At 46.1% G+C, this 17,109-nt stretch overlaps 1 protein-coding gene across 3 annotated transcripts in view; it reads left to right on the forward strand.

The window, feature by feature from the left end:
- The window catches only part of LOC108164788, an 80,936-nt gene that overhangs the window by 61,300 nt on the left and 2,527 nt on the right, over positions 1-17,109 (forward strand). For all 3 annotated transcript variants that reach the window (XM_033392147.1, XM_033392161.1, XM_033392158.1), the window contains 3 exons: positions 5,723-6,740; positions 9,836-10,403; positions 10,475-10,764. In XM_033392147.1, the coding sequence (XP_033248038.1) occupies positions 5,786-6,740; positions 9,836-10,403; positions 10,475-10,764 (1,813 nt within the window). In that variant the 5' untranslated portion in view covers positions 5,723-5,785. The remainder of the gene's footprint in view (positions 1-5,722; positions 6,741-9,835; positions 10,404-10,474; positions 10,765-17,109) is intronic.

Raw genomic sequence — 17,109 nt, forward strand, 5'->3', positions numbered from 1 at the left:
AGCGCACAATCCCCACATTTTATTCCATAAGCCAGAAGGCATCTTAATCTCGAGGAATAAACTCGTTGACACCCCGATCACCCAGCCCCATCCACAGCCCCACAAATCGTGGCCCCCAACCCGTTTCCTGTCGGCCTCCGTGTTTCATGTTTGAAATTAATTTTATTCACACAAAAATTCTCGCGCGCATACAATTTCATTAAGCAAATATTTTCGTCGCCCGGAAGCGTCTGATGCTTTTGACGGTGACGACGACGATGGAGCCCCCCATTCCCATTACCATTTTTAGCTGCCACCCACACACAGGCACACACACAAGCCACATACGAATACAAACCCAAAGGCAAAGCCAAAGCCCAAACCACAGTTTAGGGTAGATTCGACCCAGTCACATTTAGATATGATATCCACGAAGTTCTACCATACCTGTGATATCACTCATGGAGTAGTCGAACCTGTTCTTTGCTATCCCAATTGTGGGAACCGTACTGTTCCGATCCGGATGGCACGAGGAACTTCGGAAGAAAAGGCTTTCAGGGCATTGCCAAGTCGATTACAGAACAGAACTAAGAACCGAACAGAACTTAAATAATTTTAGATGATAGTATGCCAGTACCGCTCCAAGAGATGTACTTCCTATAGAGGTGTACCCTAGAATATTTCAATGAACTTTTAGGCTTGGAAAAGCTCCTTCCCAGGGCTTCCTAGAGGCTTCCCAATTATTCCTTTTGTACACACAAATACCGGGTATCGTGATGTCACGGCACGGGTGCCTCGACAGAAAACACTCAGACTGGTGTAATGGTTCCTCATGGAGTTCCTATCATCCACAAAGGTTAAGTTATTTTCTGGTTATCTTATATTATACAGGAGGATTCTATGGGCTCCTAAAAAAGCCTTATGTATATTTCCCTTTCTAGGATATCGAATGTTCGCTCAATAGTCCTTTGGTTTTTGTGCCTTTTGTTGCTGTTTTTTTTTTGTTTTTTTTGTGAAGCGCAAGTTAACGATGCGCAGCATCTATACGAATTTAATGCCCCAAGCAGAAGCCCCGCAAAGAACAGTGAATCCTTGCACCTTCCACTGGCTTCTGCCACCCTGCCACCCACTCGAATGAGCCGCTCATAAAAAGTCGTCGCATCGCTAAAGGCGACGCGCACATAACAAATGATAGTCACTGCCACGCCCACTGCTGCCATCCCCATAGAAACAACAACAGCACAATTAATGCATTAAAAAGAGCGTTAAAAAAGAGGTAAAAAATAGAGTAAAAAGAAGGGCAAATAGAGGATAAAATAAGGGGGGGATTATGGAATATAGAAGTAAAAAAATAGGCGAAAATCAGCTCAAAAATAGACGGACAAAGGAAAAAACTTTTGCATAGAAGACACATAGATTATATGGAATATAGTCATTCGATATTTACGACCATTATATGGCCTGCTGGCAGAAATAAAGGTCTATGGATCGGTATTTATGGTAAGGCTTCGATTTAATAATCGATTAATGAAATCTTCCAAATCGCAGACTAAAATTTTACAAAAAACCTGTGAAAATCATGGGACCCTCTGAAAGGGCACTAAAAATTGAGACAAAAGAAAAGCAGGAAGCAAAGGCGAGGAAACACAAGTGGAGAAAAGGCCAATAAAAATTACGTTTAAGCCCCATTTAATTGAAATATCTTCACAGAGGTCAGAGAAAGAGTGAGAGAATAAGGACAAATAGAGAGAGAGAGACTGAAAGAGAGACAATACTATAATGAGAAAAGAGAAAGAAGCCAAAGAGCATTCATCAGAAGAGATTTCATAAGAGACACAAAATGATTATGTATATCGTTTCATCAAGTGCATCGTTAAGGTTAATGATGCCCAAAATCATTAAATCATTCAACAGGCCCTAAAAATCGTTTTAAAAAGTGTTTCGAATATTTTAAATTGGCCAAAATGGTTACTGAAGTACCTGAATGTTTGTCAGTCGATGAATTGGCCTTAGTTTTCGAATGGAATCTGTTGATTATTTCCTTTTCGCTTTCCACCAATTAGCGCAGTTTTCAGTCTACAAAAGCCATTTGAAAAGTGAGCCATTTTTTTCAGAGATAAATCAGCTTAATCCCGAATGAAATGTATGGGCTTTTAGGTCACCTTTAGGTCCGCCCATCAAGCGCCAAAAATAAGCAACATTCTCCAGGTTCTCTGCCAGAGGTCCGATTTCCAGAGACAGAAACGCACTTACGACGACAAACCAATTAAGGACTCTCTCCGTCTCTCTTTCTGTTGAATCCAAGATGCTGCCACGCCCAGCTTATTGGCTGAGCCGAAAGGAGGTAGTCCTTTGGCACTGCCGTCACTCCATTCATTCCTTCGTCCATCCATCCATCTTAATTTACTGCGTGAGACACAAAGCACAAGAAAATGAATGCCAGCCAGGAAAGAAAGGCATCGGGCAGCGCAAACACAAAAAATAAGACAGAAAGGACATATAAGGGCTACAGCGGGGCGAAGCTTTGGATACACTTACAGGCTTAAGCAAATTTATAAGAACATCAAAAATGGGTTTCGGGGTTTTTTTTCGATGATTTGAAGTCTTTTGGCAAACCGAAACACATTTACCAGAACTACCATCTTTTAAGAAAAACAGAAGCTGCAGAGTTCATGTCGAAATCGGGATACCCTCCGTCGACAGAGCAACAGCGGGAATAAAAGAATGCTGAGGCCAAGGGGCCGCAGTGGGGCAGGAGGACTCCTGGCAGCAGAGGTGACAACGAACAGGCAGCAGACATTAGGCGGGCACTGGAGCCCCGGCTGTAACTGTATCTGTAGCTGTAGCTGTAGCTGAAGCTGTATCTGTATCTGTGACGCCTGTATCCCCCAAAACAAAGCTGTGGAAAAGCGGAGAAAAAACAACCATGTAGAAATGGGAATCCCGAAAAAAACAAAAAAAAAATGGGAATCCCAAAAAAGCAATTTATGCGGGTCTCCACTGTCCCACTCTGCCACTCTCTCTCTCTCTCTCTCTGTCTTTCTCTACCTCGTGTTGCACCTCTCTCTGTCCCTTTCTGTTGATAGTTCTTGCCACAAAGAATGGCATGTGTGTGATGGCCGCAGGGACAGGAAGAGGCAGCAGTCCATGTGCGTGTGATGGGCGTGAGAGTGGACTCCGAGCGAGAGTGGGAGTGGGAGTGGGAGTGAGAAAGAGTGTGAGGCATGGGGATTCTGGGGCAAACATAAACTACAGTTACGCTCGAACAACGGGGCAAAGTTGCATTTCCGCTGTAACCGTTTTCCGGGGCCGGGAAATGCGTTCGACGCGTGTTTGAAATATTGGACCGCCCCACCCGAAAGTCTTTCTCTGCCTCTCATCGATGCCACGTGCCCCCTGTGATTCCCTGTTGCTGCTGCGGCTATGGCTGCGGTTGCTGCTGATGCCGCTGCAGGTCCTGGTACTGCTTTCATCTGTTTTCATCTCATTTGAGCGAGCATTTAATGTTCAGCTTTTATCCTCTTGGGGCATGCACCAGGAAATGATTCTTAATCCCCGCGATGTTTTCATACCTCTCTCTCTCTTTCTCTCTTTCTCTCTCGCTCTTTGATCGCAATGCCCGCCATTGAGTGGAGTGGCGAGTGGCATGGTGTGGCGTGGCGAGGCGAGGCGCGTAGAGTGGGTTTTTCCGCATGGATTTTGTGGCAACAAGCTCCTGGGCCCTGCTGCTCCCTGCTGTTGCTGTTACATCGAAAATCATGTGCAAATGGAATTACACTCACAAAAAAAAAAAAAGGAGTTTACTGGCAAAAATTGAAATTCAATTCGATAAATGGACAGGAATGAGCAAGCAGTGTCGAGCCGTCCAGGATACGCGAGTATTAATGGACGCGGATGCCCGATCGATGGACATTGATCGGTAGATACGACGATAGATTGATACTTAGGCATTCCGATAGTTATTTCGTTGGCATCACTTCATCATTTCAAATTGTTGCTTAAATAATGCCTCTTCCGCTCTGTGCCACCTTCTGTCTTTTGTTCCGATTCCATCGTTTCAAATTGGCCAATTGCCTGCTGGAATTCCATTCCTTTTGTCTTTTCTTCCTGCTGCTGGGCATGGAAGAGGGCACGGAATTTGAAGGTGAGGCCTTGGCTTGAAACTGAGATACTTTCGCACCTGGCATTCCATGCCAGTCCATGCCACAACCCCCTTTGCCTGACACGCCCTTCTGCTGCATACGAAATGTGTGTATGGCTGCACTTGAGCTGAATTTCTCGCTTGCGTTTCGCTTTTGTTTTATTTTTCGCTTCTAAGGCACTTCTGGCGGCCTTTTAGCCGCCTTCGTTGTCGACGCACAACAAACAACAGAAGCAAACAGAAGAGAAAGCAAAGGGAAGCAGCGGCAGTGAAACGCAAGAGAGCAAACGAACCGGTGAAAGTGGGCGGAAGATGGAAGGGAGGGAAGGAAAGACAAAGAGGAAAAACAAGTCAAGCGCCTTAAAATATGCAGCACTCGCATAGAGCGTCCTTAATTGCCACACCTTCGTCTATTTGCCAGCCTCCTGGCAATTTCTTGCTTCACTTACATTCTGCCTCCTCGTCCTCCTCCTGCCCGCTCTTTTTGCCTCTCCTGTCTGAGTGCCTCGCCATTCTTTCATGCCCAGCGGGCTAATAATCAGTTTGAGTTGCGTGCCTCGTGCCTCCTGTCTCCTGCCGCCTTGGAGAAGCCTCCTGGACACAATTTCAAATGAAAACTAAACAAATTCCACGCTCGCCTGCACTTCAATCAATCAAAAGCGAGCTTCAATCAATGACAAGGAACGCAGATACACTCTGCCTAAGCAGCTTAGGAAAGGCCATGCCACTGCCACTGCCACTGCCACTTCCCGTGCCCCATGCCTACAGTTTTGTGGCATTAATTTCGAGTAATTGCAACTTAATGAAAAGCATTCAATTGTGCAAATTAATGCGAACGTCGACAGGATTCTGATTTCAGCAGCCTGCTCAGTACAAACACTGTACAGGAATCCATCCATTGATCCCCATTTAGCCCCTGTTCGCAGCCGTAGCTGCCCCCATCCATATGCCCCATTCGGATGGTTGACTCCGATGTTTTAGTGCCTGTTAATTAATGCTTTTGATGAGCCAAACTAATGGAGAGCTCAGAGAGCTCTTGTAAACTGAGCACTTCAAAGGCCAGAGCCTCTGATTTAAATTCAAATTCAAATGGCATTCATCTGTAGCATCTGAAAGGCACATTCACATCTTGTAATTAGAAATTAATATGAAATTTACACATGCACCAATTACACGAACTATTTCGTATATTCCACAGATATGACCCCAAAACAGTAGTGGATTATGAGGCCTCTGTTTTACATATCACAACATTCTCATTGGGCTTAAATCCGGCCGGGTTTCTGATTGGCTTTATCGGTGGAAGGCCCCAGAATCGGGGGTTTTCGTTCGCTGAGAGGCATTGCCAGGGACAGGAAAGGCATCGTGTTACAGAGCCGAGGGGCACTGCTGCATGACGCATGATACATTTAAAACAAAGCTCAGTGCATTCAGTGGCTGGAGACCAAATGGAAGATTAAATAAAGAATAAAGAAGTGAAAATATTTTTGTTCCTCTCATGCACATATTAATCGTTGATTCTAATTCTAATTGTTAATTAAATTAATAGAAATACATATACTAGAAACAACTGCTAAAACTAGATCTTTGTCTATTCGACAGATAAACCACAGGATATCGCCAAAGAGGCAAAAGGGTTTTAAAATCGCGGCCACCAAATGCAAGATGGTTCCGGACCAACCAGTAAAAATGCAGTCTGGGCCGCCGTTACCTTCGCAAAAAAGTACTATAGCCGGACAGACTGCGGACAGTTTTGCAACTGTTCCGTCCACGCACTCGTACGGCGGCATCCCGACTTCGTCCGGCACCAGCTACGTTTCTATTGGAATCTTGCCAGGGTTGGGCAGTATACCGACCGCCACGAGCGGGACGCTGCCATTGCTTCTGCCTACAACGAGTCCTTCGACCACAACCTTCAAAACGACCCCCTTGCTGCCGATGCCGTCGTTGGAAGACATCGAGGTGGCCAACCAGATTCAGACACAGATTCAGACACAGAGCCAGGGCCAAGCACTAGTGCAGCAGCAGCAGCAGCAGCAGCAGCAGCAGCATCAACAGCATCAACAGCAGCAGCAGCACCAGCAGCATCAGCAGCAGCAGCAGCCGCCCGCGGGAATCCTTAAATACCCAAACCCCCTTCCACCCCCCAGCGTCAACTATATCGGAGAGCTAATGCCACTCCCACTCCCAATCCCACCCACCAGCACCCCCACCCCCACCACAACGATGAGCAGCGGCAACTGTGGGACGCTCAAGAGTACCGCCAAGCTGCTGCCCCTCCAGTTGATGGCCTCCGCCGGACCACCGCCCAACCATCCACCATCGATGTCGCTGCCCCCAGCCTCAGCAGCAGCCTCGATCCAGGCGCAGGCCCAGGCCCAAGCCCAAGCCCAGGCGCAGGCGCAACAGCAGCAACAGCAGCGTCATCGGAGGCGCCACGGCTGGTGCGGCTGCTTTGGATCGGGTGGCCGCAACACCAGACCAGTCGAGAAGACAACACCGCCTCCGCCGGGCTATACCACCAAGTCGAAGAAGCGCAAGCCCAAATCGCAGACAGTCTGGTCGGCGCTGCTCACCAATCTGGGCATTTGCATGCTCCTTCTGGCCTACACATTGTTGGGTAAGTGTTTCCGTCTACTTTCGGATCCATCAAAGCTTAATCCAGAGGGATCTAATGGCTTAGCCATGGAATGGCTGTAGAAGATATTTTTACTTGTATCAGGTGTCATCATTCGTGTTCTGAGTGCTGATGAACGCCTACGATATATTCTATACTATTGCGCCATAGCAGTCCAGAAAAAGGTAGAATCTTACAGAAGAATTTAACAGAAAGCCCATAAATATATCTTTATCCTTGAAGTACTCTTTGTTTAAGCGAAAAGCATCGAATATACAATGAAAATACTTTGTGCACTTCACAGACAGTCTCAACTCTGAATCCGAAGCAAAAGCTGATCGGGATATTTTCTGGTCCTATATTCGTATTCGCATGTATGGAGGATATACTATAATAAGGATATACGCGTACAATTATAAGTACTACAAGAAGCATATATCATTCGTATTGGGTGGTTGTCTGTTGACTGCTCCTGCCATTTCGTTGTTTTCCTAATTAACGCGACTTCTTCTGTCGTTTTGCACGGCCGAGTGTGTGCCAGATACAGATACAGCTATGGCTGCAGATACAGTTGCAGATACAGCCACTGCGATGGTGGATGCTTAATGTATCTTGTCACAGAGTTCGACGTTTAAATTAACCAAAAACAGCAGGATGAGTGGGTGGACGCCGCCGCACGACAACGTGATAAATTTAATTAATCATTTTGTTACCCCCAGCCAATGCGGATGCGGATGTGTGGAGTGTTGTGTGTGGATGCCGGCAAACAAATGTCAAAATGGCCGCCGCAGAGCCAAAAACTTATGTCTACCACGAGTGTGGCGAGTGTGCGTGTCTGTTCGAGTGTGTGAATGTTTCTCTCGGAGCATAGCATACTTTTGAGCGCTGTCATGTTTATTAGAAAACCAAAAGGCGACATCAGCCGACAAACGCTTGACGCGCAGCTCCATCTCTGTCTTGGCGGCTTTGACTTTACCTCCCCCTGCCCCCTCGAGCTCTCCTACTTCGTTTCCGGATACTACTTCATCTCAGTCTTTTCCAGCGTCTTCGGCTGCTTCTTCGTCTCCTTCGTATCCTCTTTCCTCTTTTGGTTCCTTCTGCCTCTTCGTTTCGTCCTTTCCTCTCTGTTGTCCTGCTCTAATGCTCTCCGACGGTGACGGCTGTTTTGACAAGAGCTTGAAATAGCGGCATAGGGAAAAAGGCGACATATGCCGTGTCCGGGTGTGTGTGTGTGTGTGTGTATGTTGGGGAAATACTTTAAACAAATCGGAAAATTTTCACTTGTGTGTGTGTGTGCGACAGCTGGGCGGAAAAAGTTATCCCTTGTTCAGAGGAAATCATCAAAAATGACACAAACAATTATTCAACTTTTGGCTAGGCCGTGCGTGAGAGATGCGTCCGCCGGTGACGTCACATGACAGCTGCTCTCTCTTTCCCCCTCCCCCCCTCTGATGCTCCTTGTCCTCTACGGTGACATTTTTCCCTCTACTTCTCGGACGGATACTTGGCTCTTGGTCGAACCTTCAACATCAGCCTTCAACCCATTTGCCAGCCTTTTAATGCTTCAGCGAAAGTTTCCCAGTGGGAGAGCATCAAGAAAGACAAGTCGCCAAGTCACTTGAGGGGGGCATATTTATAGCTTTCGACTAGACGCTACCCTCTGAGCTGGAAGGAGGCCGCAGCCATATAAAAATACGAATAGAAGACGCTTAAGATGTATGGAAAATGGAACAGAATGAAAAGAAATCAGACGGACAGAGAAGAGATCCTTGATTTTCGATGAGTAATAGTTGAGATTATCGTGGGAAAGAAAGAGCTTCCTGACTAGCAGCGGATGCGAGGCTTGTGGTTTGTATTTCTACCCTAGAATAATTGATAGAAAAAAGCGATGCTTTTTTATAGCAGGGTAGCAGTTGGGGGAACTCTTCTCCGCCGACCCCTGTGTCCATTCCCCATTCCCACTTCCCACTCGATGCTCCACTCTCCGCATCCTTCCCGTTTGTATTATTTTTAACTTTGACATGTGTTAGAGCTCCCGCCGGGGACATATCGTCAGGAGTCATCATTCCGCATACATCGCCCCTACATCCGACATCATTTTCAGGCGCAAACTTTCCTCAAATGTTTGAGCAGGAAAAACTTTTCTAAACAAAAAAAAAACTTGACAAAATGTGTGCCACATCTGTGTGTCTGTGTGTGTGAATCAGTGTGAATCTCTGTGTGAATGATGTATGAATGTGTGTATTAGTTGGCGATGCATTAACATTAAATGAGTGACAGGAATCAACACGAAAGGACCCCCAAAGGACAGGAATCGAGCATACTAGGCGAACCCATGTCACCCATGATAGACCTAGACCCCTGACCCACCCACCCACCATGCCCTGCCCTGAAGAGGCGTGCCACACACCCACACACACACACACACACACACACACAGACAGACAATGAATGAGTGCGTGAGGCGTACGATTAGGTCCGAGAACGTTTACTTCAGCTGTACCTTTTCTTTCTTCGAACTCTTATAAATATCCTGTGACTCTTGTCTACTCGTCAACCACTAAGCCACTCGTTTACTCGACTACTTCTATGCCATTCCAGCTTCTTTTCGGCATCTTTGGGGGCTCCGATTGATAAAGATTATTCCTCCTGTGCATTGCATGAAATAACCTCTTTAGAAGAATAAACATCATCAACGGAACAGGCAACAAGGCCGGGCCGCATAATCTTGAATCTATACTTTCTAATATTCATTTTGGCGAATATCAAGCATCTCTTTGCTGATGAAAATCTCGAGGAGAGTGTCCCTGTTTAAGGAGCAGAAGTGTGTACCAATCAGTTACCGAAGAACACCTCAGAGAGTACGCAGACGCCCGTCCCTTGCTCTCCTTTCGGGCCTTGGATAGGGTATCCATAACGGAAACTAATGAGATGCCGTTGCTCATATTTTTTGTTGCCGCCTGAAGCCTGAAGAGAATGGAGAGGGGCAGGGGCAGCGGCAGGGGCAGGGGCAGGGGCTGGGAGAGACCATGATGCTGCATGTGTGATAAAGATGATGATGATGCTAATGTTTTTGGCTTCCTTCCTTTTCGTTGCAGGCTCCTTCATATTTCTAACCATCGAGAACGAGGACTCGGCGCTGCTGCATCAGCAGCACACACTGGCAAGCACCAAGCGTAATCTGGCGGGGATTGGGACTGGCAGTGCCATAGGGAATGGCATTTATCAGCAGCAGCAGCAGTCGCCACACCAGCAAAGGTCGCCGCAGATGCACCACCAGCAGCAGCAGCAGCAGCAGAAACAGAAGTTGCAGAAACAGCAGCAGCAGGCAGGACAACGACATCATCGACCAGGACAACACACTGTGGACAATGACACGGTGGCGACAGCAGTGGCTGCCGCCCAGGGATTGCTGCCAGGACATGGCGGTGGTACCTCCTCCTATGGCATGGCCCCACAGGGAGCATCATCGAATGACTTTGTTTATGGCGTGGATGTGGCAGACGAGGCAGAAATGCAGGAGAATGCTGGAGGAATGCCGCAGTTTGGACTCGGACTCGGACTGGGAATCTCGCCGGATACTTACGATGTGAGGCAGCGGACCATTGAGAATATCTGGGACATAACCGTATCGCTCAATATACTCTACAAGGAGAATTGGACAAAGTAAGTCGCAGCAGCAGCTCTCCCTCTTTCTTTGGCACTTTCTCACTCTCTGTCTCTGTTCGCCCGTACAGATTGGCAGCACTGGAAATAGCCAAGTTTCAGGACCAATTAATCAAGAGACTGAACGAGGATGTTATGCTGCAATTATCACACGAGGATATGGCCAACGCAGGCGTCGGGGCCGGCGGCGCCTCCGGCAGCGGCAACAATCCAGCCACGGAAGCCGTTCTACTTCACACCCACTTTTATCATCATCGTGCCGCAGGCGGAGGAGTGGTTCCCGGCGGCACTGGTGGCCCTCCGCATGAGTGGAATTTTGCCAAAGCGTTTTTGTATTCGCTGACCGTTTTGACCACAATTGGTAAGTGCCACATGGCCACCATGGATGGCCTTCTGCTTGCACACAGAGAGAGGGTGAGCGGGGTTTGCCCCGTCCTGAGAACGAGAGAGATAGAAACAATGGGAGGCTGTGGCTCTCTAGCTCTCTGGTTTCTGGCTCTCTGGCTTCTGGCTCTCGGCCATAAATTTGATGTTCCATCCCGACGGAAATTTGTTTTACTTGAATGGCGAATGGTGCCTGCCCCAAAGTGTGGTGCTCTTGTGTTGCAGGATACGAAACGAGCCAAAGGCCATATACGGGGCCCGAAAACGGAGTAGAGAACGGGGACAGGGGATAGGGAATAGGGGTTATGGCCATAGCAAGGGGACATGACCCGCGTACACCTTTTGACACCATCGCATGAGTGCATTTGCGGGCTGCAATCCACTGTGATGAAGGGAATGCAGGCAGTCCGCACTGTTGCATCAAGGAATACTGCAGAGGATGCTGGAGAGTGGCTGATGATGATGATGATGGGGCCCAAAAAACTCCACTTATTAATGGATTGATGGTGCGGCCTCAAGCCTTATCGTTATCGATAGCTGCATAACGATTATTTATCGAGTGAAGACAACCGCCATCGATTATCAGGCTATGGCCTAATAGTTTTTGGAGCTCTTTCGTTTCGTTTTCTCTGAACTCCGGGCTCTTTTTTTATGCTCTAAAAGTTATTGCCACAATTTGTTGCTTCGCTCGTTTCGTATCCAAAATGCAATCGATACTCGCTCAAAGCTCGTTTCATTACGGGCTCCCAAACTGCCTGACTGCCTACCTTTCTCGTTGGCCCCAAAGAAAGAACAAAACAAAAACTAATTCGATAAGACTTCAATCGACAGAAGATTCTTATCAATTTTTTTCAATTGTCATTTTGTCAGGGGCAACAACACCCACCTCTGGCAGCGCCCTGTATCATTGTTCCACATGCCCCCAAAACGGTAGCCTGATTTTGTCTGATTTTAAATATGGGGTCTTTTGTTGGGGGGGAAACTTTTAAGCTCCCTTCTAGCATCCCAGCCATGGTAACCACTTGTCATTTTCCCAGGAAAAATACATACATATGTATTCTTCTTCCATTGCCGAATGCTGCCGTGTGCGTTTTTCTCTGTCCTATCTATCTCCCTCTATCAATTGTCCCTCTCTCTTTTACTCACACATGTATATATGAGCGGTAATTCTGTAGGCCCGAGATAAAAAAAAAAAAGAAACCCCAAGCCGAAAGTCAAATATTGATAGAGAAAAACAACAAACGAGGCTATTTGCTTAGACCCCCAATCGCTAGCCCCACCCCCACCCCCACCCCCACACACTCATACACAAATAAGCACACATAAACACACACACACACACACACATAGGGTATGTTCTATGTAAAGATAGATACAATACATCGACACGACTTTCCACTTGTGAAAATCATATAAAATAAAATTTGCAAAAATTTTCTGCTGATCTTGGCCAAAAAAGTTGCTGCCCCCGAAAAAGGCCAGAAAGCAAATATAGGACTAGGGTCCTCCAGGTTCCAGGACCTTCACTTTTCACCACCCAACCACCCTCCCCCCCCTTGTCCATTACCAGGGCACATCATTACCCACACTGGCACACCACAGCCTCCTCATCTGCTGTGCCTCCACTTTTATGTACTTTTCTACTGCATTTTCCACTTACTCTCCTTTTGTTTAGTGGCATTTTGATTTGGACAAGTATTTGGGAACGAAACGGAAGAGGGTTTCTGGTGTTTAGTTTCCGCTTCCAAAAAGGGGAGTCTCCATACTTTGAAGTTGATGCAAATTTATTCACTGCCTATAAAGTAGCTCTGTTGGGGGAAATCTTTGAACTGGGAAGATAGTAGTGCCCTTCATAACTCTATGAAGAAGAGCACGGCATAGGTGTCGTTTGTCATGCAGCAGTGCCCCTCGGTCGGTGGCGTTTCTGCCTGGTATCTCATAATATTATTTTGCATATTTTGTATTGTATGAGTTATTATTTCCTATTATTGTTTACAGTAGATTTTATCATACAAATTCCTATTTGGCGGGAAATAATTTTAAATTGTAGGTTTCAATATATAGGGTAGGTAGAGGTAGGGTATCCTATGGTTGGGGTTCCGTAAATCTAGACTTCGTTTCTTTCTCCTGTTTCTCTCTTTTCGGTTCCTGTTCCTTTCCGTGAGAGCATAAAAAAAAGCTCTAATGTAGGCAAATATAGGGAATGGTAGGCGGTGGACGCCGGATAGGGTCTAGGCCATGGGTCTAGGGCGTGGTGGTCCTATGGGCGGGGCGGGGGCGCGGCATGGGAAGGCTGTTTGCAATTGCGTTAGTCAGCAGACTGTTGGGGTGGACATTTGTATTAACATGACATCCTGCTTTCCTGCCTTCCTGCCTTCCTGCCGACTCGCACTGGCCCTTGTCCTCGTCCTTTTCATCGTCCTTGTCCTTGTCCTTGCTTATGATTATTATTATTGTTTTCTGTGGGTTGTGTATTTTTCCAACCACGAGGGGCTTCATTGTTCTCTCTCTGGCCACCAGGCACCCCAACACAATATGATTATGATTATTGGTCCAGCTTCTGGCCAAAGGACCACTAAGCCACTTCAGTGCAGTATCCGATACCAAATACCCTGTACTCGTTCATAGACAGCATGTGATGGGTTGCTGAATGACATGGAGAATCAGTGTTTTTAAGGAGAGGAGAGAATTTTTAAAGAAGAGAGCCTGAGGAGGTATCAACCATCGATGTTTATGCTGGACTCTAGTATAAATTTGAATTATTTTCATTGAAATGCAATCAATGGCTAAAAGAATCATTCTTGTGCAAACTTAAAAACGCTGGAAATTTGTTTTCCATTATGTTTGCAGTAAACAAACCTTTCAAAGCCCCCAAACCTAAGCCTAAAGCTGAGCCAGTCTTGAAACCAGGGTATCAACCTGTCCCATACTCAACGACAGGCTCCAAGCTCAGACTATTTTCTAGCCGTGGAGTGGCTATGATTGTCTTGGGCATAAATGCGAATTTATAGGCATCCTCTGACGCTGCTGATGCAATAAATAGGGCCCCCGGAACGTGGCCAATCCCCTGGACAGCAATAAGACAAGTAATTTAGTTGCAAAATAATTTTAAATTTCATTTTCCATTTTCACACACACACACACACACACACATATATACAGACACACAGGGCACTCCCATTTCCATTTCCACATCCACTATCATCAATTGCGCATCTCCAAGGCGATTCGGTTTTATGCCCCTTCGCCGTTCGCCATTCGGGGGCGTTATGTGTGCGAGGAGGCATATCGATACGAGTGCGAGTAGGAGTAAGGAATCTCCCCGTCTTGGTGGAGGACCCCCACCCATGACCCCACTGAGAAGCAGATTAGGACTAGTGCTTTATGGGGGAAGTGGGGTGGCGGGAAGCGTTTATTTAAGGTGGGGTGGTAATGGTATTTACTCGCCTGCACGCATATTCGATAAATAATTCACTTGCCTATCGGCTTAACTTCATGGTTATTGTCCGCACACTCGCATTCGGTGCGATTTATATACGTTTTCCTAATCGATCGATGGCGCCCTCCCCCCACCCATCCATCCGATAGATTCCTATCGCTGGTACCCCAATTGATCTTTGTTTGTGTGTGTGAAGCAGATATTCATAATGGGAACAAATGTGGGGCCGGGCTTCCATTGAAATTCGATTTACAATATGGTAATAGCAGAGCACTTGGGCTCCGATTGTCGCCTCGATTGTGCGCTCGATAAGCTGCGCAATACATTCTGTAGATACTTTGAACGTAGAGATACTATAAATAGTTAGGCACGTAAGATAGAAGATTATGTAATGTATCAATTAGTGTATCCTTAGACACCCCCAATGATACAGGAAATTAAAAGAAAAATGTACTGAAATTTAGGGAAATATTTACCATTAATTGACAATCCTTAAGAGATCTATGGATGAACTCCAAGAAATACTGCCCATTTATATTGAAAATATACTGAAAATCGTTGGAACTACTATGAAATGATTGGTATTTGAACAAATTTTAATTCAAGTTTCATGAGTTTCCATTCAAATTCGTATCTTTCATGGGCTTACATTTTTTAGATATTAGCTTAATAATAATAAAAAGGTAGACAGATAAATGTTTAGGCTCGCTATGGATGTAGTGATATATGTGGATATATTCAATATGTATTCACATAATTCACTTGCGAGCTCCTAATGGCCCAGGCAATCGAATCACAAATCACTCGTTGGACTGCATTTGGCCTACAGCAATGGGCCCCCAAAACGGCAATGCCTCATCCTGGCCTACATTCTGTATTGGCGGGGTAGCAAAGCGATGGCTATTAGCGGGTTCTTCGGACGCAAACACACAAAAAACCGGACGAGCGATGAAAATCATTCAACCCGAAAACGCATGGCCACACCCCTACATACGTAAATACGTAAATACGTATAGATATGTGTGTGTGTGTGTGTGTGTGTGTGTGTGCTGTGCTGTCTGTCAATATTGAAATCTTTCAATATCTTTCAATAAAATATGTAGATGCTGTTCCACACACAGACACAAACCCTGCCACAGACACTCTGCTCCCAAAGAGGCAAGCAAATTGACAGTGCGCCAGCTGAATTTCACAGCCCCCCAGAGTCGGAGTCGGGTCAATGGCAATATTATTAGCCCACACCCATGCTGGCATCGGCATTGATGGGATGGGATCGGATGGGATCGGATGGGATGGGGAAGGTCTTTTGTTGCCACACTTCCTCTCGGAACCGAACCTCTTCGCACCCTGCTCTTCGGCTCCCCAGCACCGTGGTTCAAATAAATCAGCAAAATGTTGCCAAAAATCTTTGCCACTTTTGATTTATTCCCCCCCCCATCATACAATGGATCACTGTGCTAGGAAGGACGAGGAAGGAAAGGGGCTTGGGGGCAATGGATGCTGGAGCTGTCGTCTGCTTTGTGACACATTGACATTTTGGCTCTTTAGAGAGGACTTGAGGGGCTGGTTGGTCATGGGGGCTGTGTGTGTGTTGGGGGGCTGGGATTTCATTTAAATTTGCTGTCAACGCAATTACATGGTAACCAGGGTCTCTCACCAAATCCGCTTCCTCTTTCAGCTACAGTTCCCAAAAATGTTCTGCAGGTTCTCTCCGTCTCTGTCGCTCTCTCTCCATTGCCGGATGTGAGAGTGACAGGACCTCCAGGCGTGTGCTCGTGTGGTCTTATCCACATGTGATTTTCCCGCACCGCCTTCGATTGATTCGATTCATTGAGGGGTGGAGGCGGTGGCGAGGTCACGCCCCGCCAGGCGGCATTTGTTCAATAAAAAGTCAAAGACACTCCCAATGAAACCGATAAATAAACACAAATATCTAAAAATATAGGCCCAGCTTCCATTGGGGGTCGAAGCTTTTGATACCCTTGCAGATTCCATGGCTGCACAATACATTCGCTTATTAAAGTTCCCATAATCGAAAGGACATCACTCGAAGCCATTCCCCACAAGGGATTCTGAGATTTGTTGATTGATTTGATCCAAAATTATGGAATTATAAAAAACATTCTATTCTGAAACAAGAAATAATCCCAGTCTCTTAAGGAAATCAACGATTATTCGCTCCTACATTAGCTACATTTTAAATTTGTACTTCTTTGCAAAAACATAATATCCCGTCTAAAAGAGGAAACAATAAAATTGAGAAATTTTCGAAATTTATGCATGAGACACCTGACGACAACGGCAACGGGATTGTGTGTGTGTGTGTGTGCTTCCACCTGCTCAAGACCCACCGCCCACCGCGTGCCCATTCCGAAAACCAAACCTAAAACCATGCCCCTCCCCAGGGAATTGCCTGCCTTAAGCTTGTTAAGAATTTTTATTGCCTTTGCCAGCTTAATTATTTTATTTTTTTTATCAGAAGCCCCAGTGGGGGTATTGTGGGTGGGGGCACAGGAGAGGAATTAAGATTGAGATGGAGAGGCAATGGCAATGGCGATGGCACGAAGAGGGTTGCGGTTCATTTGGGTAATGTCGATAAGTCGCATCTCCCACGGGAGCCATTCAAATTGACATTCTGGCAAATGAATGTGTGGTAAAAAGCGATAGGAATGCTTTAATCGACAAGCGGCAAATTCTTTCGAATAAGATGCCGATGCAAATGCAATTTATACAATACTACAGCTTGTATTTGCTCAAATAGAACCTAAACTATAGATTGCAAGCCCTCATATTTCATACGACAAATAGCTTCACTTAACTAACCTTAGTGCATTTTTTTATGAATATTTTTACTGCGAGAGATGTGTAGCATGAAAAGGTTCA

Source organism: Drosophila miranda, chromosome XL, assembly GCF_003369915.1.
Source record: "Drosophila miranda strain MSH22 chromosome XL, D.miranda_PacBio2.1, whole genome shotgun sequence".
Lineage (NCBI taxonomy): Eukaryota > Metazoa > Arthropoda > Insecta > Diptera > Drosophilidae > Drosophila > Drosophila miranda.